This window comes from Gekko japonicus, unplaced genomic scaffold, assembly GCF_001447785.1.
Source record: "Gekko japonicus isolate JY-2015 unplaced genomic scaffold, Gekko_japonicus_V1.1 scaffold30, whole genome shotgun sequence".
NCBI classification, from domain to species: Eukaryota; Metazoa; Chordata; class Lepidosauria; order Squamata; family Gekkonidae; genus Gekko; species Gekko japonicus.
The window spans coordinates 2,692,902-2,715,575 of record NW_015168045.1 but is presented as its reverse complement, the minus strand read 5'-3'; the positions used below and the strand labels follow the sequence as shown (position 1 = coordinate 2,715,575).

Genomic DNA, 22,674 nt, shown 5'->3' with positions numbered 1-22,674 from the left:
GCTGTGACCTTCCTCCGGATCAGCAAATGGGAGGCATCACTTTGATTGCAGATGGAACAAGGCTGTATCTGATGATGGTATAATTGGGAGCCTGAATACAGGACAGATCAGTAATGGGATATCTTTTACCCTTCAGGTCCTCATTATATACTCACCAAATGACCTGATTGTCCTCTGTCACCTAATTTGCGGCGTCCAAAATGCTTCTTTGGTGCAGTGGGTGGGTGTGGAGAAAGCGGGAAATTTGTATCTTCTGCTGACCTTCTTGATCGTTCCACCTAGATGAAGGGAAAATTGTTAGTCTTAGCTGCCTAAGAAAGAGTTGCTGTTAGGAAATAAGGATGCTCCCTGTAACCCTGCTGCTGTGAGCAAGGTCTGAATAACAACTTTGCCAAGCAATTAAATCAGCATTTTGATCATCAGTCCTCAGAACAGAGCCAAGACTAGCAATTACATTTGGGGATATGGATAATTGATTTTAAAAACTTCGTGTATGATATGCTTATGACTTACCACAAAAAATTAAAGATAGACTAAATAAAGACTAGAAGAATATAGCTAAAAGAGCATTAAGAACAGGATGAGAGGAAGATGTGAAAGAAAAAAGAACTAGGTGGCTTTGTCAGTTTACAGAATCTGACTTAGCACGTATTTCCGAAGGGAACTCCTATCCAATATGTCAATGTGATGTAGTGGTCGAAGTACCAGACTAGGATCTGGGAGACTCAGGTTTGAATTGCCACTCTATCATGGAAGCTGGCTGGATGGCCTTGGGCCAATCAGACACTTCCATCCTAACCAACTTCACAGGGCTATTGTTGTGAGGATAAAATGGTGGTGAGGAGAACAGTGTAAGCTGTTTTGAGTCCACAATGGGGAGAAAATTGGGGTATATGTAAACAAAATAAATAAAAAAAATGTTTTCTGTGTTTCAAGGAAAGGCATAGATTGTATGCTTGTATATATACATGTGTGTCCATGTGCTTGAGCACATACAAACATACACAAAACAGGCTTTCAAAACTCTCTGTAACACAAAAATGAAACATTTTCACCTTTAGTCTTTGAATGCGCTCTTTCTTCACCAAATTTTCAAGATTTCTTTTTATGTCAACCTGGTGATGACGCTAGTAGGAATAAAGTCAAACGAAAATCACAGTCACAATGACACTGAATTCTCACATGATCAACAAGCTAATTCTCCCTACCACTATCTTCTATTCATGCTAAGTCTGTGGAGGAGCTGTCTGAGCATTCCGGCATGGATCCCAGTTTACCTACCAGTAGTTTTGCCAACCTTCAGGTGGTAACTGGAGATCTTCTGGAATTACAACTGATCTCTGAACAACAGAGGTGAGTTCACCTGGAGAAAATAGTCACTTTGGAACTATGCCCCACCAAAGCCCCTCCTCTCCCCAAACCCCACCATCCTCAGGCTCCAGCCCCAAAATCTCTAGGTATTTTCCCAACCCGGAGCTGGGAGTCCTAGCTACCAGCATCACAGAATGATTGTTGGATGTTAATGGAGTAAATGGGCTTCTGCTGGAATACTCAGATCGCCATCTCACATTCAGTCTGAGCTTTCAAAAATGGTGTTACTGGTAAAAACATATGCTCCAAAAGTGTCTGTAGGAGTTAACCATGGGGTGCTGCTTAAGTTGCTTCTTGCTTTATTCTCTTTGGACTGTCTTACATATTATGTTGGGGTCCATGATCAGATCAGTACTGTAGTTTAGGCTTATGAAACCAGGAGAGATGGAATTTGGATCAGACAATGATGCTGAGGAACAGGGGCTTTACTTATTTCCCCAAGCTGTTTTCCTGATCAAAATCCCCACCCCAAGAACAGCCACTAGCTTATTTCCCCCCACCAGAACTAATGGACTCCAATCACAAATCCCCAACATGACACAAAGTTTGATCCGACAGACTAGGGCTACCAACTCCAGATTGGGAAATTCCTGGAGATTTGGGGGTTAAACCTGGGGACGAGAGAGACCATAGAGCCCACCCTGCAAAGCAGCCATTTTCTCCAGGGGAATTGTTACATGCAGCCTGGAGTTCAGTTGTAATTCCACATCTCCAGGCACCAGCTGGATAGGGTTGCTAGGCTGCAGCCTGGACCACCCAAGAGCATTTGGGAGATGGGGACTGGTATCAGGCCAGCGTGGAATGACATCATGGTATGGTGAATGCCCTAGAATGTGCAAAAACTCTATGTTTAAGCTGTAGAGTTTTTGGCAAACCCTCAAGTGTCCCTCCTCAACATAGTTATGGCAGGTGGCTGCCCACTGGCAGCCTTTTTGCTCACCACTGCTCTGAGCAGCAATGGAAGAATATTTTTAAAACCCACATCGGCATCATGTGTGCTGCAGTGTTGCTTTTGAGGAAAACCCAGAAGGGATATCAAGTAGCTCTAGTTTGCTGGTGATTCCTAGAGCAATCTGACAGCCCTTATGGGATTTCCCCAGAAGTGACCTCTTGGTGCACATCACACCATGCACCCCCATGTCCCTGTATCTCCCACCAGTTGCCAGGTACAGCCTTGCAACTCTACCCTCACAGCATGACATCACTTCTGTTTTTTGCTGGAAAGTGATTTATATGCTGGTGCAATGCTGGTATGCCCCCGAATTTGCTACCATTTTTTATGGTTTTTCAGGAGCTGGCAGGCAACAACAGGGAAGCCTTCTGAAGTCTGGCAAGCCTACTCCTGAGACCCAATTAAGTTTGCCGGGTCCCCCTAGCAACCAGCAGGATATGGGGAGGTAGAGTTGCCAGATCAAGGTTGGGAAATTCATGGATATTTGGGGACAGAATCTAGGGAGGACAGACAACTCAGTGGGCTACAGTACCATAGAGTCCACCCTCCAAAGCATCCATTTTCTTCAGGGGTACTGATCTCGCTAGTCTGAAGATGAGCTGTAATTCCAGGGGAACCCTGAGTCCCACCTGGAGGCTGGCATCCCTAGGCCCAATTCACAAATACAAGTGTTATGTCAGGTGACTAAAGCACAGGAGGCCAAGAAAGGTTTAATACAAAAATTCATCTAATAAATGCTGCCCAATAATGTTTCAAATTTCAGACAGTCCGCCTTCCTACTTCCTGTCTTCTTATATTTTTTCCCTTAAGAATCAGTGCTCAAAGCTCAGTTGATTACAGGTTGTTAAGTATGCAAGAAAATAATAAGAGAGCCAATTCATGTCATAGTTGTTGCATGCTTGTTTCATATTTTCTTAAAAATAAAAACTTATTTTTTAAAAAAAGAATACAGGCCATGTTATACTGGGCGTTCCAAAAAGCCCTTCACTTGCCATCTGGATTGTCCCATATTTTCCACTCCATCATAATCCTCTTGTTTATGTATGGCTGGCAACACCTTAGAGAAAATTACCAGATGTATGCAGTAGTAAACTTCTGCATAAAACATCTTACTCCACAGCAGACTCTAAACAAATGTAGCAGTTCAGCATTCCTGTCTGTCCATTTGCATAAGGCTTCATTGTTATATAACCAATGTTGATTTCTATATCACAGCTCGACATCTAAAATAATGTAGCTTTAAGCCACCTGTCAACTTTCTGATCTGACAATGCCTAATGACATGGGTGGTACGGTACCGTATCATAACATATTGCAGGATAATATCAGTGTTTTCTGATACAAAAGGTTGCCCTAGGAAAACCACTGTTTTCTCTAACATACCAGAGGAAGCCTTAATGGACAATAGCTTGCAGCTAAACATTTTTTCGAGGGGAATCCTTGGTTGTTTAAACAGATAAACAGAAAACACTGTCTAAAGTAGTACTGGAGCTTTGCTGGGTTTTGTTGTTGTTGTTTTTATTTATATATTTTGATTTTTAAAAAGAGGTGCCTAGATAGGGTTGCCAGGCCACAATCTGGAACCCCAAGGGTATTTTGGGGTAAGGGCAGGCCTTGCCATTCTCCTCTTCTGTCCTTAAATGCATTTTCATATGTGATACTATGACTGTTTTTCTATTGTGAGCTGTATCACTTGTGGGTGTTGCTATGGTAGCAGAAACCAGAAACAAACTGTACTAGAGTAAAATGTACATTCCATCTTATCCCTGTTTCTTGGAATTGATGATGACTTTGGTCTCTATGTGTGGCTCAGGTACTTCCCAGCCACATGATCCCATAATTCTAAGACAGTTGGCCTCAACTGCTGCTCCACACTCAAAAGTAAGAGACACAGGATGTCTTAAGAGTACTAATGGACAGCATAGCATATTCATAAGACTCAGAGAAGTCCATGAAAAATGGCTTTTGAGGTAACTCCTGATTGATATAGCAGAGGTAATAGTGACTGATGATGAACTGGGGACATCAGTTTCACAAAGGAAAGAATGTAGGGTACAATGCATGTCCACAGGGGGGAAAAAGAACACGGCCTACCTCCAGCCATGTTTCCACTTTCTGCTTGACTGAAATAGTGTCCATTCCTTTTCCTCGATTAATCCTTACATCTATGCTCTTCTTTGTTTTCGATGGCTTTCCATTACCTCTGTTGTTTGGGGCAGAAATTAGCATTTCTCTGATGGGCTGTGACAGGTTCTTGAATACACTGCTGAGACATGACCTCCTGCAGCTGTGCCCTCAGGAGATGGACTGTGTTGGAACCTGGTGGTCGTAGGGACCCTTACATTCTGTGACGCTGCCAGGTTATTAGTTCTGGACACGTATAGAACTACCTAAGTACAGCTATTGCTCTTTGTCTTTCATTCTGCCTTAACTTCCTTCTCCTTCAATATGAGATTATTGCAGAAGAGATTGTTCTTATTACTTTATTATTTCTATAACTATTCATGGCTGATCAACAAATAAATGGCAAATACTTTAGTCCGTCTCTTAGAATTTACTTCAGATTGTCATAGGGGTGTTGTGAGGATGAAGAGGGTGTAATGCTATAAGCCCCTCTAGGTCCCCATTGCGGAGAAAAGTGGGGCATAAATGAAGTATATAAATAAATATCCAGTCAGAATAAATGAATTGCCCAAATTCTGTCCTCACTACCATTAACACAGATTAGTATTACTACGGCTCCATACTTTAGAGAGTCAGTTCTATTTAGATTACTTCCTAACAGACTTCAGCAAGCTAAGACAATTGTTCAGACAATTAGAGTGTTTTTTAAAAAAAAATTATACACACTACAAAGGAAAGGGATATACAGCGTACTAACACTAATAAAACAAGAGATATAGCAAGGATCATAATACATGTGAATCACTGATTAATCATTCCTACTATTATCAGATTACAAACATATAATAGGATGATACTGGTCTTCTTATTTCACTAAGACTAAGTCAAACCCATTTAACCTTATTGGATACATCATTGAAACTTAAGGCACTCATGGACTTTCAGGATTTCAATAAAGTCACTATTTCCTGTGTTTAGCTTTATCAAATTTCAATAGGACTTTAAGTGTTTTTGGAGCCACTACTCCTTTTTCAGAATCGAACTCTTCTGTAGAGCTGCCAAAAATAATTTCACTGGCTTCTGAGTCCTGTTTGTACGGTGGCTTCTTCTTTCCCTTGGACTTTGGATGTGGATTGTTGCTGATCCAGGAACATTTTTGCTTTTTGGACAGAATCGATCTTCTCTTTCTTTCCATTGTAGTTGAAAATAAGTCCTTATGGAAATATGCATCTGAAGGGAGTGGAGTTCTTATGCAGAAAAGCAGTTAGATTTTTGTACTGTCGTCTCCTCTTGCGGATTTCAAATGGAATGTCTTTTAAAATCTTAACTTCTTTACCTTTGCTTTTCAGTTGTTTCCCATTTGTCACTTTTAGATAATTAGAGTGATTGAAGGAACGTAAAGGCAGATATTATTTTCCTTTTGACATACAAGAGTGTTCTTTAACATTAATATGAGTCTTCTTTTGCTCTTCAATAACCCAGATTAATTTTCAGGTGGTCACTAACCACTCTGCTAGTGCAAGAAGTGAACGAAGTTAAAATGCCTTGATGGGTAACTCCTCAAACTCCTGTAGACTCCTATAACCCATGTCAGTGACTAGAAATGTGAATGCCCAGTAAAAAAAAAAAAAGTTTAAAATGGGAGAGAGGTTTTCCACAAGGATATTTTTGATAGGGAAAAAAAGGGAAAATTTGGGGGTGCAATTAAAAAAACAAACTCCGGTGAAATATTTTCTTTTTTGAGTGAGGAATAAAAATTATCTTTTAAAGCATTTCACTTCTTCCAATGAAAAAAATAGGAATTTAGGGGAACACAGGAAAAAACCTCCTTTGATTTTCCCAACTTTTGGGAACAGTGAAACAAAATACATGGTTTTATTCAAAATGTGCAGTATGAATTATTTTATTTAAGGCAATCTACAGCATTTGATTTTTGTATATACTGTTGACATAAACAAAAATTTCAAGAATTAAAAAATTTTTTTTGGCAACAATATGCTATAATGTGTTTAATGGTAATACATTAAAGAGTTCAGTTTTTTCAACATTATAAAGCAAGAAGTGGGGGGATGCCTGATTAAAGAGTTTAAATTTTGGTAATGATAATACATTAAATGGTAATACATTAAAGAGTTCAGTTTTTTCAATATTATAAAACAAGAAGCAGGGTCACATGCCTGAACTCCAAGCGGCAAATTCACCGCTTGGAGTTCAGGTGCACGCAACCCCACCCAACTCTTGCCCAAAGCATTTAAAGGGTCCCTAAATGAATTCGCCGCTTGGAGTATAGGCACATGTGCCCCCCCTCTTGCCCAAGGCATTTAAAAAGTCCCATTAAATGCTTCGGGCAAGAAGCAGGGAGCGCACGCCTGAACTCCAAGAAGCTAATTCACCGCTTGGAGTTCAGTTGTGTGGCCAGCAGCCACCCCTCTCCCTCCCCTCCTACAAGATTTAAAGGGCCCTCTAGCTGGTCAGTGGGCCACATGCTCCTGCTGATCAGCTAGAGGGCCCTCTAAATCCCACAGGAGGGGAGGAAGAGGGGTGGCTGCTTGTGGTCACTGTTGGGGGCAGGGCTTGGGGCAGGGTTTTCCCCACTAGCCAATTGTCCAGCAGCTGACAGGAGCCTATCAAATCAGGGGATTCCCCCGCCCCCACCTGGGGACTGAAATCCCTACCTACAAGTTTTATTTCTTCCTCCTTCTCTGAAGGCAAAAATTAAGGTAGTGCAGGGTGTAGCTACTTGCAACTTTTACTCAAGTAGTAGGTATACTTGCAATTTTTCTTAGATAAAATGAAGATATTTTAATTTAAATTCCATAAATAGGTCAAATACTACAATTTGATATGCTAACCAAGTTATAAATGATACATTCTATGGTGTTATATTAGTAGAAGTAGTTTAGGTTTGACAAGCAAGTAAGTATTGCATGTATTTCACTTGTCCCAAAAACCTCCTTTTTTCAGAAAAATTGTGAAAAAACAGGATTTTCCCATGGTTTCAAAATTTTCAGAAATTTTACCTGCCTATTAGTGATTTAATATGATCACGCTGTCCTAAATAGGAGAAGCATAATTTTACATTAAATCCCAATACCAGTAACTAAAACTACAAACCCTCTTTTTGAAAAAACTGGCTCCCTCACTTGCAATCTTCAGGAGGCAGTTGAAGATGGTTTTATTTACAACCTCATTTGATTACTAACAGTGCAATCCTAAGGAGAGTTAAGCCCATTGATTTCAATGGGCTTAGACTGGAGTAGATCTCTTTAGGATTGCACTGTCAGAGTCCTAAATTGTGATTCTAATTTTTAATGTATTTTATTATGCTATTTTATGTATTTTATCTATACTGTCAGCTGCCTTGAGCGCCATAAGGAAGGAAGGCAACTAAGAGAGAACCAGTTTGGTGTATTGGTTAGGAGTGCAGACTATTTATTTATTTATTTATCATTTTTCACATTTATATCCCGCCCTCTACAGTGGGCTCAGGGCGGCTAACAGAGGCAAGGTCGTTAGCCTTGCCATAGGTAAAACATATAAAAACATAGTAAAAACATCCAACACTAAAACCACGGTACTCAATCCAATTACTAGTATCTTAATTCCAAGATGGTATCACCACAGTTCCAATGTACGTGCCCAATGGTGACAGCTTATCAGATCTTCTACAGTTTCCAAGTTCTTCCTCGGGCCTCGTCGATGCATCCTTTAAGATGCCTTGACAGTGGTGGTATAATGGGGGGGGGGGCTCCTACTCAATGGCCTGGTGGAAGAGCTCTGTCTTGCAGGCCCTGTGGAACTGCACGAGGTCCCGCAGGGCCCGGATCTCTCCCGGGAGCTCATTCCACCAGGTAGGAGCTGCCACCGAAAAAGCCCTGGCCCTGGTCACAGCTAATTTGGCGTTCTTGGGGCCCGGGATGACCAACAAATTTTGGGCCCCTGACCGTAAGTGCTCTTGGGGGAACATGTGGGGCAAGGCAGTCCCTCAGGTTGGCTGGACCCTGGCCATATAGGGCTTTATAGGTAATAACCAGCACTTTGAAGCGGATCCAGTACGCTATCGGCAGCCATTGCAGCGCTTTCAGGACAGACTGAATATGGTCCCTCCTAGAGAGACCCATCAACAGCCTGACTGCAGCATTCTGCACCAGCTGCAGCATTCTGCACCAGCTGCAGCTTCCGGATCTGTGACAAAGGCAGCCCCATGTAGACAGCGTTGCAGTAATCTAGCCTCAAGGTGAATGTCATATGGATCACTGTGGCCAGGTCATCATGGTCAAGGTAGGGGACCAACTGCCGTGCCAACCAAAGATGGTAAAAGGCTGACTTGACAGTGGCTGCTACCTGGGCCTCCATTGTTAATGTGGAGTCTAGGAGCACCCCCAAGCTCCTAACCCTAGACGGTGGAACCAAAGGCACCCCATCGAAGGTCGGGAGAGGGAGCCCTAACCCTACACCGGTCCGACTCAGGCCCAGTACCTCTGTCTTCGCCAGGTTTAGTTTCAATCGGCTCAGCCGGAGCCAACCAGCCACGGCCTCCAATGCCCGGTGAAGGTCATCGGGACTCGAGTCCGACGGGCCACCCAGCATCAGAGAGAGCTGGGTGTCATCTGCATATTGATTCCACCCAAGCCCATAACTCTGGGCAAGGGGGCATATATAAATGTTAAATAGCATTGGGGACAACACCGCTCCCTGAGGCACCCCACAATCAAGGGGGTACCGATGGGATCGTCGGTCTCCGACAGCCACCCTCTGTCCCCGACCTTGTAGGAAAGATTGAAGGGCAAGCCCCTGAATCCCGATGTTGGCGAGGTGGTGGGTCAGCAGCTGATGGTCGACCGTATCGAATGTGGCCGACAGATCTAACAACAGCAGTGCCGCCACACCTCCTCGATCCAGATACCTTTGGAGATCGTCAGTCAGGGCAACCAAAGCCATCTCAGTCCCATGACCAGGGCAAAAACCAGACTGGTAGGGATCTAAGACTGAAGCATCCTCCAGAAAGCTCTGTAGCTGTAATGCCACCGCCCTCTCAATATGTTTGCCCAAATAGGACACCGGCCGATAGTTAGCCAATTCGGCTGGGTCCAAAGATGGTTTTTTAAAGAGATGGCGGACCATCGCCTCCTTGAGCGCACTCGGGAACTGTCCCTCCAAGAGGGACTTGTTGATAATCTCCCATAGTGTGCCTCGTAGCCCCTCGTGTCCCGCTTTAATGAGCCAGGAGGGGCACGGATCAAGGTCACATGTGGTTGGGCATACAGCTACAAGCAATCTGTCAACTTCGTCCAGACTGAGCGGATTGAAACACTCTAAACCCGGTACCGAAGACACGCAAGGGGCCTCGAGTTCGCTCACTGTCTCAATGGTGGCGGGGAGGTCGCGGCGAAGCACCAAGACTTTATCTGCGAAAAAGCTCACAAAACCCTCACAGCCAATATCCAATTCCCTAACGTTTCACCTGCTCTGAGGAAGGTCTGTCAAAGTCCGAATTGTCCTAAATAATTGGGCCAGGCGTGAGCTCGCAGATGCAATCTCAGCTGCATAGAAATCCTTCTTAGCAGCCTTAACTGCCATCTCATAGGATCTCATAAACGTCCTTTAAGATGCTCTTGTTGCCTCGTCGCGAACGCGACGCCACCGTCTCTCTAGTCGTCTCAGTTCTCGTTTCAGCTGCCACAACTCCTGGGTATACCAGGGTGTGCGCCTAACATGAGTGCGGAGAGGATGCCTGGGAGCAGTCTCGTCAATGACTGTGGAAAGTCAGACATGCCAGTCCTCCACTAGCTCATCCAACGAGCCGCCAGGGGGCCTCGGATCCCGCAGGGCCATCTGGAACTGCACTGGGTCCATTTGGCTTCGCGGGCGAGCAAAAATCTGCTCACCGCCCATACAAGGTTGAGGTGGAATGTTCAGATGGGCCTTCAGGGCCAGGTGGTCCGACCATGGCACTGCCCCCACAGTGATCCGGTCCACCTCCACTTCCGCCGCAAAGATCAAATTGAGCATGTGACTGGCCCGATGCGTGGGGGCCGATACAAACTGCGAGAGTCCCAGCACTGCCATGGACGACACCAGGTCCGTAGCCCGGCTGGAGATCGCATCCTCAGCATGGACGTTGAAATCACCCAAGACAATCAGTTGAGAGTGATCCAACGCCCAGCCTGCTATGGCCTCCAGCAGGGATGGCAGACTATTGGCCGGTGCATTAGGCGGTCGGTACACCAGCCAAATCACCAAACTCTCCTCAGCCCACAGCAGCATGCCGACACATTCCAAGCCCGCAATCTCCGCAGCCGAGAGTGCCCTGAAGGAGTAAGCCTTCCGAATGAAAATAGCCACCCCTCCCCCTGCCCACTAATCCATGATTGGTGAAGGACCGAGTAGCCTGGGGGGGCTAACTGGGTAAGAGCCAAGGTCTCCTCATTCCTCACTCAGGTCTCGGTCACGCATGCCAGGTCCGCCTGATGTTCAGTCACAAAGTCCCGTAGGGTTGTGACTTTGTTATTAATGGACCTGGCGTTACACAACACCAATGATGGAGGGGGGTCCATCCTGGCCCCACTGCCAGCCACCCTTGGGATGGGCCGTAGGCTGGAAGGGCACCGAGCTCTTCTATTTCTCTGAATCCTTCCCTTATTACTCCGGATTTGATTCCGCACTTCTCCACATGCAGCTGCTGGTGTGACCTTGGGTCAGTCATAAGTTCTTTCAGAGCTGTTCTCTCAAGGGCAGTTCTCGAAAGAGTTCTCTCAGCCCCACCTACCTCACAGGGTGTCTGTTGTGGGGTAGGGAAGAGAAAGGGATTGTAAACTGCTCTGAGACTCCATTGGGTAGTGAAGGGTGGGGTATAAATCCAATCTCTTCTCTTCTAATAAATGTTTAAAATAAATAAATAAAATTCTGTCATACTTCCATGTCAAGGACTTTGTGAAATATGGCCTGAGCCAAACATTCCCGGATATACTTCTGGTGATCCTTCTTCATGGTATTTAAGCGGTATTCCTTCTCTGATATTATCCTTCCACTTCTGGAGATCTGCCACAAGAATAATTATGATTTAATTACATGGGAGTATTAGAGAATCAGAGATAAGAGGGCTTTAATAAATACATGCATTTTGTCTGTAATGAAAACTGCCACAGGCCCAATGTCACATGGACATTTTTTTTTGAGCAAGGACTTACCTATTCACTACTACTGAAATCTGCTCACAGAAGCCTCCCACACAAACACCAGAGCCATTAACTGAGCTATACATATATGACATTATTCTCAACAAAAATGTACACACAATTGTTTATGTGAAAACTTAAAAAACTTGGTCTGGGTTTCAAAGACCATCAGACTAGTTTTGTGATTCAGCAGGCTCACATGCCACATGACCAATACTTTAAAACTAAGGGGAGTTTCAAAACTAGTTTGTGATGTACCGGTAGCTAGAGTTGTCAACCTCCAGGTTGGTATGCAAAAGTATATAGCACTGTGTATAATAGATGTATGTTTAAGGTAGATCAATTTTGTGCTTTTTATTTTATTTATTTATTTAAAAATTCAATACTGTTATATAAATATTGATGTCAAATATTATCAAAAACAGGTTTCACCCAAACAATACAGCAAAGTGTAGATTTACATTCTGTTCAAATATTCAGAAGCACCTTGTCAGTTTCACAATCATTAGTCCCACAGGACTCTAGTAATCTACCCATTTCGAATACAATCTTTTTCAAGGACTGTAATGTATATAAAGGACCTAAGGCGTACTAATTTCTCTTTGTGAGCACAGAACTCTTAAGATAGCAGCAAATTTTCTAGGATCCCATCAGGACTGAAATAAACAAAAATGTTAATACATCAAAAAAAATTCATTCATCCTTATACGGCCCCATTAAAAGAGTTCACTTACCACTTGCAGCAAACATAATAACCTATCTACGATAGCATCTCTCTCAAGTTCTGTCAGGTAGCCTCAAATTTGGGGGGTTGCTCAGTCTATTTCTTTCATTCCAAGCCTCATAATCAGGAGCAGCTATGACAAAAACATCTTTCCTTGAAGTGCCCATGTGTTTTATCATCCTTGTTCCAATACACAATACACAATTCAAGCCTGATTCCTAGCTACTTGGAACATACTTGTAGACTTTGTGTCATTTTGAATCTTGCCAGAGCTGGGTTGAGCTCCATAACTAAAGAAAAGCAGCCTGATGAGGCCCTAAGAAATGGCAAAGCAACCTAGGCATGCCATTGCCGCCCAGGCCCGTAGCCAGGATTTCTTAATTCAGGGGGCCTTTAAATAACTCAGGGGGCACTGATAAAATAAAAATAAAATAAACTCACACTCGCAGGCAGGAGCAGGGTTATTTCCCCTATTGTGGAGGGTGGGTGTAGGTGGAAGTCAGTCACTGACTCCGAGTAACCTGAGGAGGATCCCCTCCTCTCCTTTCCCCCCACAACCGCATTGGCCGTGTGGAGTGCAGGGAACTACGGTAAAAGTGGTGGGCTCCTGTTCGGTTCCTTATTTCTTTCTTCCTGGCTGACTTCGTGCTTCCACGGTGACTTTGCCTCGGTCACACCCCCACCCACCGCCCTGCAGGGGGGCTTTCTGCTGCAACACTTCTCAGACTGGGAAGTGGCAGCCCGCCCGGGGAGACAAGCCAAAGGAGGAGAGGTGGGTGAGCAGACGGGATGGAGATGGCTGCTCTGCTGCTGGTGGTGGCTTGTGTGCACCCTGCGTTGGTGCAACCGGGCTGGACTGAGAAGGCGGGAGCTGAAAGAAAAACCTGGGAGGGGAAGCTGAGGGAGTGCTGTGTTTCTCTCTCCCTTGGCGGCCAGCTTCCTCGACGATGAGGGCACAGGCGCATGCAAGCGAGCAAGGTCTGCAACTCTGATCTGATACGGCCCCAGTATATCCTATGGGCCATTGAAGTCAATGGCGAAAACATAGGGGGCTAGAGGGGAGCGGATTCGAAGGAGAGGCTCCAAACTCTCAGGGTAGCTTCTGGGGCCTCTCCCCAAGATACATACCAAGTCTCAAGAACACTGGACCAGGGGGTCCAATTCTATGGGCCTCCAAGCAGGTTGCCCCATCCCCTCCATTGTTCTCTATGGTGGGAAAAAACATTACTTTTTCCCTCACCATAGAGAACAATGGAGGAGATGGGGGCAACCTATTTGGGGGGCTGTAGAATTGGACCCCGTTATCCAATGTTTTTGAAACTTGGTGGGTATCTTGGGGAGAGGCTCCAGCAGCTCCCCTGCAAGTCTGGAGCCTCTCCCTCAAACCACCTCCCCTCCAGCCCCCTAGAATATACCCTATGTTTTCACCATTGATTTCAATGGCCCATAGGATATAATGGGGCCGAAATGGACATTCGGCTGGGAAGGACTCCCCAATCCTACTGACGAAATTGTCATGTGGGAGTCTTTCTGCCAGCCGAAATTGATTCTGCCCGATTCGGCCGCCAGCCCAGGATGGAGCCTGTGGGGCTGCTGACAGGTGGGGAAGTTGGGGGGCCTTGCTAGGAAGTTGGGGGGCCGGGTCCCAAAATGCTTCAATGTAGCTACGAGCCTGTTGCCGCCTCTTTTTGGTTCGCACTACACCTAGTCCTGAGCTCATGCTGTCTATTGCATGCTTTCTTCTGGAAACTCTTCTCTGCACCATGAGCTGGTGACCACATCAATCCGAAGAGAGACTTGTACTTTCAAGGACTATTAGGTCACTATTTAACTGGTGTAGTTGTCATTTATGCATGGTGGGAAAACTATTTGTTATGTGTATTAATTTTGGTTGTAAGTAGAGCTGTATAAGAAGACAGTGGTCTCTAGTGTGATTTGTACAGTGCTACAGATTATTCTGTTTATTTCTTTGCATTTTCTTCAGGGGAGCTGATCTCTGTCAACTGGAGATCAGTTGGAAAAGCAGGCTGGCAACCCTACACACTCCTCACCTGCACATCATGTCAGTACCGCTCGCCCACCTCGATGATTAACTTTAATTTAATTACCCCCTTAGAAATTTAAATGCCCCCAAAGAAAAAATCCTGGCTATGAACATGAACCTAATGTAGATATCACTAGGGCATACACTAGAGTGACAAGATCTCTTCTATCCAGGAAGGGATGTAGCGGAGCAGGCACCCTGTTTATCCCACAGGAGGCCCAGTTCCAGGAGCACCCCCAAAGTATGAATCTGACCCTTTGGGGAAGTGTAACCCTATCTAGAACAGTAGATACCACATTTCCTGGATCCAAGCTTCCCCTGACCAGTAGTACTTCTCTTTCCTCAAGGTTAAGTTTCAGTTTGTTTGCCCTCATCCATTCCCAAACTGCCTCCAAGAACCTGTTCACAGTTTACAGTCTCCCTAGGATCGGCTGGATGCATGAGAAAGAGCTGGGTATCATCTCATATTGGTGGCAGGTCCAGTTTCCCTCTAAGCTGAGTTAGTGTGAGCTAGCTCACAGTTTTTTAGCCTCCAGCTCACACATTTTTGTCTTAGCTCAGGAAGGATGGCTCCAGAGGAAACTAATCTATGCAGCAGCCAAATCGCTCGCTCACAACTTTAATGCCAGTTGCTCACAAAGTAGAATTTCTGCTCACAAGACTCCACAGCTTAGAGGGAGCATTGGTGGCAACTCAGCCCAAATTTCTGGAAGGCCACTCCCAGTGACTTTACTTAGACGTTGAAAAACATGGAGAGCAAGATGAAACCTTGCAGAACCCTAGAGGACAAAGACCAAGGAGCAGAGCAACATTCCCACAGCATCACACTGTGAAACCTACCTTTGCGATAGGACTGAGGCTACCTCAGAACAGTGCTTCCCAGTCCCAATCTTGAAAGACAGTTCAGAAGGATGCTATGGTCAACGTTATCAAAAGCTGCCAAGAAGCCCGGGAGAATTAACAGGGTCACACTCACACACATGTCCATCTCCTCGTGCAGGTCATCCACCAGATGACCAAGGCTGTTTCAGTCCCATAAACAGGACTGAAGCCAGATTGGAACAGTTCCAAACAATCTACTTCATTCAGGAATCCCTGAAGTTGCTCAGTTACCACTTGTCTAATCACTTTGCTCAAGAATAGCACATTTTAGACTGGACAATAGTTATTCAACTCTCCTTGGGTCAAGAGTAGCTTTTTTTAGGAGTGGATACACCACTGCCCACATCAAGGCAAGGGCAATCACCCTGCTCTCAGGCATTTACTAGGGTTGCCAGCCTCCAGGTGGGAGTGGGGGATCTCCTGATTTTGTGGGCTCCTACCCGTCACCAGCCAGCTGGCTGGTGGAGGGAAGCCCCACCCCCCAACAGTCATGAGTCCACAGAACATCTCCAATGTGATGACATCACATAGAAGTGACAACATCACATTGGGGACACAGCATGCTGCAATGTTACCCCGCCCCCCCCTCCCAGAAAGCCCCATCCCACCCCACCCCCCGCTGGCAGCAGGTAAGGATCTGGCAACCCTAGCATTTACTGTCTTCTGGACCCAGTGTGCAGCCCACCTCCTGGCAGATTTAAGCAGCCAAGAGTGGCAAGCATCATACAAACAAGTGGCAGATCTCAAACTCCCAAGGATTCTGTCCAAATCCTCAGACTGAATAAGCTGAAAGGTATCCCATATAACTGTACAATTCAGGACCCTGGGACCATCCAGTCCTATCACTGTAATTGTTGAGCTGCAATGCAGAACTATGAAAGATATGTGCATGTATAGGCCACTTACACTTATAAAATACACTGAGGTGGAAGCCTAATCCTTTCCCAGTCACTGCTTTATGTATTTTAACAAGAGACTACATGTGTATACCTTTTCCATCCATGTGTCACACATCAGATGTGTCATCAGAAGAACATTTGACATGAGAGTCTGTACCCAATAATAGTGTATTCCATAAGAATATGGTACTACTGGGACATTTCAGGATTAAGAGCTTGCTTGCACTGAACATGTGAGAGCAGCCCCATCACATGACAGTTCTGTCTGTGCAGAATTCTGAAAGTTCTACCACCAACCAAAAGACAGAAAGCTGAATTGGGCAGAAGACCTCCATAGATGTAGAACTTCTGGCTGCCTTCACCCACCATTTGGTTATCTCTATATATTTGTCCCTAAATTGCTGATGTTTCATGCATCTTCCCCTAGTAGCCGCTACAGAATTAGCCCTTAAGGAGAGAATAACAAAGGAAAATGGAGGTAGGTTCCCTGAGTGCTTCAAAAGAAGTGTTTACTTTGTTGATATGCTAGTAAGCAAAAAAGAATTGTATTTGGCCAGCCACACTGGGTGCAAAGTGAACTGCTCATTTTGAGCAGCTTACAAACCGTGCTGGAAGCCACGTGGGTCTGGCAGGTGATGATAGGATAACTCAAGCTGACTCCCTTTCTCCCATGCCACCATTCTCACCAGCACAATTAGGTCTCACCTTAGCTGCTTGGGTAGAGAACCAGTCCTGCATGCCAAAAAAAATGATCTGGTATACCAGTGTTTAGCACATGTATCAGGAATTGCCCATGTCTTAAATTAGGCATGCAAGGACTCCTTTTTCATTATGGCATGCAAATTTTCTCTTCAAGAACAGCTTTTTGGGGTGTGCAAGCACTGCATGAGGAAACCAGTCTGTAAAACTCCAGTGTGCACATGTCCCTTTGCATCACAGCCCAAAGTTTCATCCTGTTTACTTTTATATGTAAAATAATAGCTATCCAATTAGCAATGGGAAACATGCGAAAGCATAAGCCACTCAAAAATTAGCACTGCCTGAAAAGGTATGTAACTCAAGCAAATAGCTACATAACAGGCTTACTGTTTCATGATGATCATGCACAGTAATGGTTTAATATAACTCTTCCATAAACCCAATCCTTATACCAAGATAGTGTGTGCAAATCAAATCAATCAACATCACCAAAAGGTCTCCAGTAGCATGAAAATGGGTTAGTCCTGTACTATTGATAGTGAGCCATGTTTATTAAGATGGAACAAAGCGCCAATTTCCATTAATATTTCCTCATTAGTCATTCCTAATGTTAGAGGCATCTTGAGCATGGGACAGTCTTATTTTGCTTTAAATGTCACTTGAAAATGCTAACTGGTTCATTAGGTGACATTATTCTGTTCTAAATAGCTTTTATTAAAATGTCTCATGACCAAGAAATCTTCTCTTGTATATTACAAGATTACCCATTGGATTATTATTGATCCAAATTCCTTTCTCTACCAATAGGCAAAATCCACAGTTTCATATCAACCAATAGGAATATTGCCTCCCTACAGGAAAGTTACAGGCTACCTCCCACTGGGTAGGAGGACTTCTTTCTTTCTTCTAACATCCAGCTGCCAGCTCCCTATGCCCATCAGATGACAGCAGGACATTACTTCCAGGAAAACTCAGAAGCGACACCAGTCCTCTCTAGGAATCACTGGAAATTCTACGGTTTTACTATACATTCAGCAAATCCCTAGAGAGATGTCATTTCTGGTTTTCTTGGAAGTGGCATCATGCTGTTGGCAACCCCTCCTCCTTCTGGTCGCCAGGCTGGGCCTAGCAACCTTATGACACCTTGCCAAGTAGTTTTATATAGGTTGTGTATTCTCCATTGTTTAATTGCGCTTTCTGTCAATAAAGATGAAGGCAGCCAGTAAAATTAATTAATTAAGCAGGATTTGCTTATGTTGAAAAATACAGTTTGTCCAGTTTGGGATTTTTGTGACTTCAAACAAGGAGGAGAAAGAGAGAGATACCGCATTACTAATGAGTAAGAAATGGCCAGGGAGGAAAGAAGTAGAACAACCTAATCTTAACTTTGTGGAATGTTACATTGCTATCAACCATGATCACAGCAGTTTTTACCGTAATGTGGCCGGTTACATTTTAGACAACAACACACAAAAGAATTACTGTACAAGTTCTTACTATAAACGACACATTAATAAGTCATGCTGATTTCTACTTGATTTTAATAGGTGAACTTCATCCGAAGACAGAAGCCCAATCACGATGTCAAGGATGTTAAAGATAGAACGTTTCGACTGAACGTCTTTTTCAACCATCAGTTTGTAGTACTATTCTTTTACTTCATGTTTCCACAAAAGGTACAAGTTTTCTATACTGGCTGAGAGCAGCTCTCACAAATTTACAACATTTTATTCGGATAGCAAATCTGGTTCTAAGCCTCTCTGTGTGTGTGTGTGTGCTATCCGAATAAAATGTTGTAAATTTGTGAGAGCTGCTCTCAGCCAGTATAGAAAACTTGTACCTTTTGTGGAAACATGAAGTAAAAGAATAGTACTACAAACTGATGGTTGAAAAAGACGTTCTATCTTTAACATAATTGACATCGTGATTGGGCTTCTGTCTTCGGATGAAGTTCACCTATTAAAATCAAGTAGAAATCAGCATGACTTATTAATGTGTCGTTTATAGTAAGAACTTGTACAGTAATTCTTTTGTGTGTTGTTGACTTTACAATTACTGGGTCCATTTGTGTTATTCGGTTACATTTTAGAAACAGAAGGAAGGAATGGATGTTTTAAACAAAACAAATATTACATGGCAAAAATATCCTCTAATGTAGAACACAAGCTTTTAAAAACATGACTATGCAAAATTAGCCTATTCTTAAGAAGCATTTCTGGTGCTCTCCTCTAATTTGCTGCAGACTCCATAGAACAGAATAAAAAGATGGAAAACAGAAAGGAGAAGGAGCCAAGAGGAAAACAATGAGCAATCGGTGCAATCTCTCAATCGGTGCAATCTCTCAGCTGGGTCTTGTGTGCAGGAAAGAAGTTTTCTCATATGCATTAGAGTCAGAACAAGAAGAGAGAGAAAAGTAGGAGCCTGAGAGGAGAAGAAATAGGGTGATAATAATCTTCCCTCCAGCTAAGGTCAAGGTACACACTGTTTGCCTCAATCCACCTTTTCTTCACATTCAGTGATAAGGTAGTTAAGAGGGTTGATTATATAGACTCAATCAAGGTCTTAAAGTATATTCCTTTCCAATACATATGCACAAATATTCATTGCATGGGTTTTAGGTCAGCTGTCATACCTTAATTTCATGTGCCTCTGTTCCCTGAATGTTGCAGGAATGATTCCTTTGAGCCCCTCATTTTACATCTCTTTGCTTCAGGGGTTTAAATAGTCTCAAAGTATCCCTCAGCACTGCACATAACAGCCTTTTTACTTCTATTCATAAATTCCAGTTAAGTTGCTGCTTACTGGTTGATGAGATGGATATGTCCTTGGAGAAACATAGCCTGGGAGAAACTTTATTTTTGCTCTCCCCTTACCTACTACTACCTACATACTCTAAGAGTATGTTTACAAGTGACTCCAAAATCCCACTAATATAAATCAAATAAAACAGCCAGCCCAATCAAATGATTAATTTCTACTTTCCATAAGACTTAACTAGTTATCGGTTGTTAAGTTGCACAGTCGAGTCTGACTCTCCGTGACCCTATGGACCACATCACGTCAGGCCCTCCTGTCTTCCGTCATCCTCTGGAGCCTGCTTAATTTCATGTTCGTTGCATCAATAACACTGTCTAACCATCTCATCCTTTGCCATCCCCTTCTTCTTTTACCTTCAGTCTTTTCTACCATCAGGGTCTTCTCCAGTGAGTGCTCCCTTCTCATTTGGTGGCCAAAGTATCTGAGCTTCAGCTTCAGTATCTGGCCTTCCAGGGAACAGTCAGGGTTGACTTCTTTTAGGATTGACTGATTCCATCTCCTTGCAATCCAAGGGACTCTCGAGAGTCTTCTCCAGCACCATAATTCAAAAAAAATCTATTCTTTGGCGCTCGGCCTTCCTTATGGTCAAACTCTCGCAGCCATACATTACTACTGGGAATACGATTGCTTTGACCATACCGACCTTGGTTGGCAGGGTGATGTCTAATTTTGCCATAGCTTTCCTCCCAAGGAGCAGGCGTCTATTAATTTCATGGCCGTAGTCACCGTCTACAGTGATCTTGGATCCCAGGAACGTGAAGTCTGTCACTGCTTCAATGACTTCCCCTTCTATTCGCCAAGGAGTGATGGGGCCGGATGCCATGATCTTAGGGGTTTTTTTTTATGTTATCTAGTTTTCACTAAAACAATCTCGCAAATAATAATGTGAATGGTGTTTATGCATAATCTACTACACACAAGCTGCTCTATCCTCCCAGTACTGCAGACTAATGCATACACACAAATTTGACAAGGGCTGAGTCAAAATAAACCTTCCCAGTTTCAAATTTCCCCTTGTTTGGCAATATCGGGAATGGCTGCAAACAGGAGGGAAGTGTTAACCCATCCACTAGTGATCACTGGTTAGTCCCTCTGAATGTGGAGGTTCCCCTCGGTGACCATGGCTAGTAGCCACTGATAGACCTATCCTCTATGAATCAATCTAATTTCCTCTTAAAGCTGTTTATTCCTGTGGCCGTCACTACATCCTTGTGAGGACCACGCCCCCTCCTCCAGCCGAGACCCCCTTGGTTAGTGGGGTCCCCATCTTATTTTGGACTTTGTGGTTTTAATAGGCACCTCCTTTTACAGACTAAGTGCTAAGTGGATCTGAAACTTGAGGAATCTCATAAAGGCACCTAGGCTCAGCCATGACATTGGAAATTCCCAGGGACAGGAGAGGAAGGGTGTGCTGGCATCACAAACTGATTAAGTGCAATCTCCCCCAGCTCAGGGTTCTCCATAACAATAAGACTTCACTTCATTCTCAATAACAACAGACTTTTCAACACTGGAATATCCTGGCATACCCCAGAGGTGTCTGCCCAGTCTAAGGAAGTTGCTGTTACATTAACCAACACCTCCTTCATCAATCAAGAAGGACACTCAAGTCATTAATTTGCATTCTATCCTGTTTCAGGAGCTATCTTGAATCACCCAAGCTATTGTATCAACGCAGAACTGGCTCACTTCAACCTAATTAAAGTATAATTCAGGTGGGTAGCCATGTCGATCTGAAGCAGCAGTCCAGTGGCACTTTTAAGACCAACAAAGTTTTATTCAAGGTATAAGCTTTCATGTGCAAAGCACACTTCTCTAGACAAATGGAATAAAATGTCCTCAAGAGTTACTTACAGGAAAAAAGAAAGTGGGGGGGCAGCCATTAAGAGGCTAACGGCTGCCTCCCCCTTTTTCCTGTAAGTAACCCTTGAGGAGATTTTATTCCATTTGTCTGAAGAAGTATGCTTTGCACACCTTGAATAAAACTTTGTTGGTCTTAAAGGTGCCACTGGACTCATACTTTGTTCTAATTAAAGTATGTTAATCGCGTTGTATGGAGCTGCGGTGGCTCAAGTGGTTAAGATGCTGAACTGCAGGGACTTCCGGTTATGGCTGCGCGCCTGACGACCGACTCTCGGGTGAGCTCCCGGAGTCGGATCGCCCACACGCCGTCTGGAGGGGTCCCGCACATGCGGAGATCCTAAGGAGCCTTTGTTACAAGGGCTCCGAACCAGGGGGCGCATTTGAGAGACTGGGGGATGCCTCTTGCCGGCACGAAAGCCAGGTATTGAGGCTCCCCCCACCATAGTCTCTCCCTGCCCCAAACGGCTCCAGCTGCGTTGTGCCCTGTAATGGGGAACAGCAAAGCCGCCGGGAAAGCAGCGTGGTGGAGCGGATGAATCGAGTCAGAGAAAAGAAGCAAGCGACAAACTGTAAGCCGGCGTTCGAGATTTAAGCGGTGGTCTTTAAAAGAAAGCCTCACCCCCCCCCAAGAAGCGAAAGGGAGGAGGGATCTACCACCTCCGTATTAAAAAGAGACTTTTAAAATAAAGAGGGAGGGGAAGCGAAAAAATGCACGAACGGTTTACCTTGCTGGGAGGGAGAAATAAGCGGAGAGGAGGGAAGCTTCCTTGAAGGCTACAGCACAAACTTTCTAAGTGTAAACAAAACTGAAGCATGGCGGGGACTAAAAAAGTACAAGAAAAGCTAGTGAAGAAGACGGGAGGGACTTCCTGCCCAAGCCCTTCCCTTGCTGGATCTGCTGTCAATCAGCAAGAAGGTGCTCTTGCGCGCCATCTGCTGGAAGAACTGCAAAAGATTAACCAGAAACTTGATTCTATGGAATGTGCCTATACTTTACAACAGAAAAAAATGACAGAGACAGCTGAAAAGGTAGATGACATCGCAAAGAAATGTCTGGCATCAGCCGAAGAAGTACAAAAAGTTAAGAAGAAGGTCATTAAAGTTGAAAAATATCAGGAAAA

At 44.2% G+C, this 22,674-nt stretch overlaps 1 protein-coding gene across 1 annotated transcript in view; it reads right to left on the bottom strand.

The window, feature by feature from the left end:
* The window catches only part of ERICH3 (glutamate rich 3), a 57,343-nt gene that overhangs the window by 7,956 nt on the left and 26,713 nt on the right, over positions 1 to 22,674 (bottom strand). Inside the window, exons 3-5 of the mRNA XM_015414237.1 lie at positions 11,363 to 11,488; positions 1,056 to 1,127; positions 156 to 278 (exon numbers count right to left, since the gene is read on the bottom strand). Coding sequence (XP_015269723.1) covers positions 156 to 278; positions 1,056 to 1,127; positions 11,363 to 11,488 — 321 coding nt within the window. The remainder of the gene's footprint in view (positions 1 to 155; positions 279 to 1,055; positions 1,128 to 11,362; positions 11,489 to 22,674) is intronic.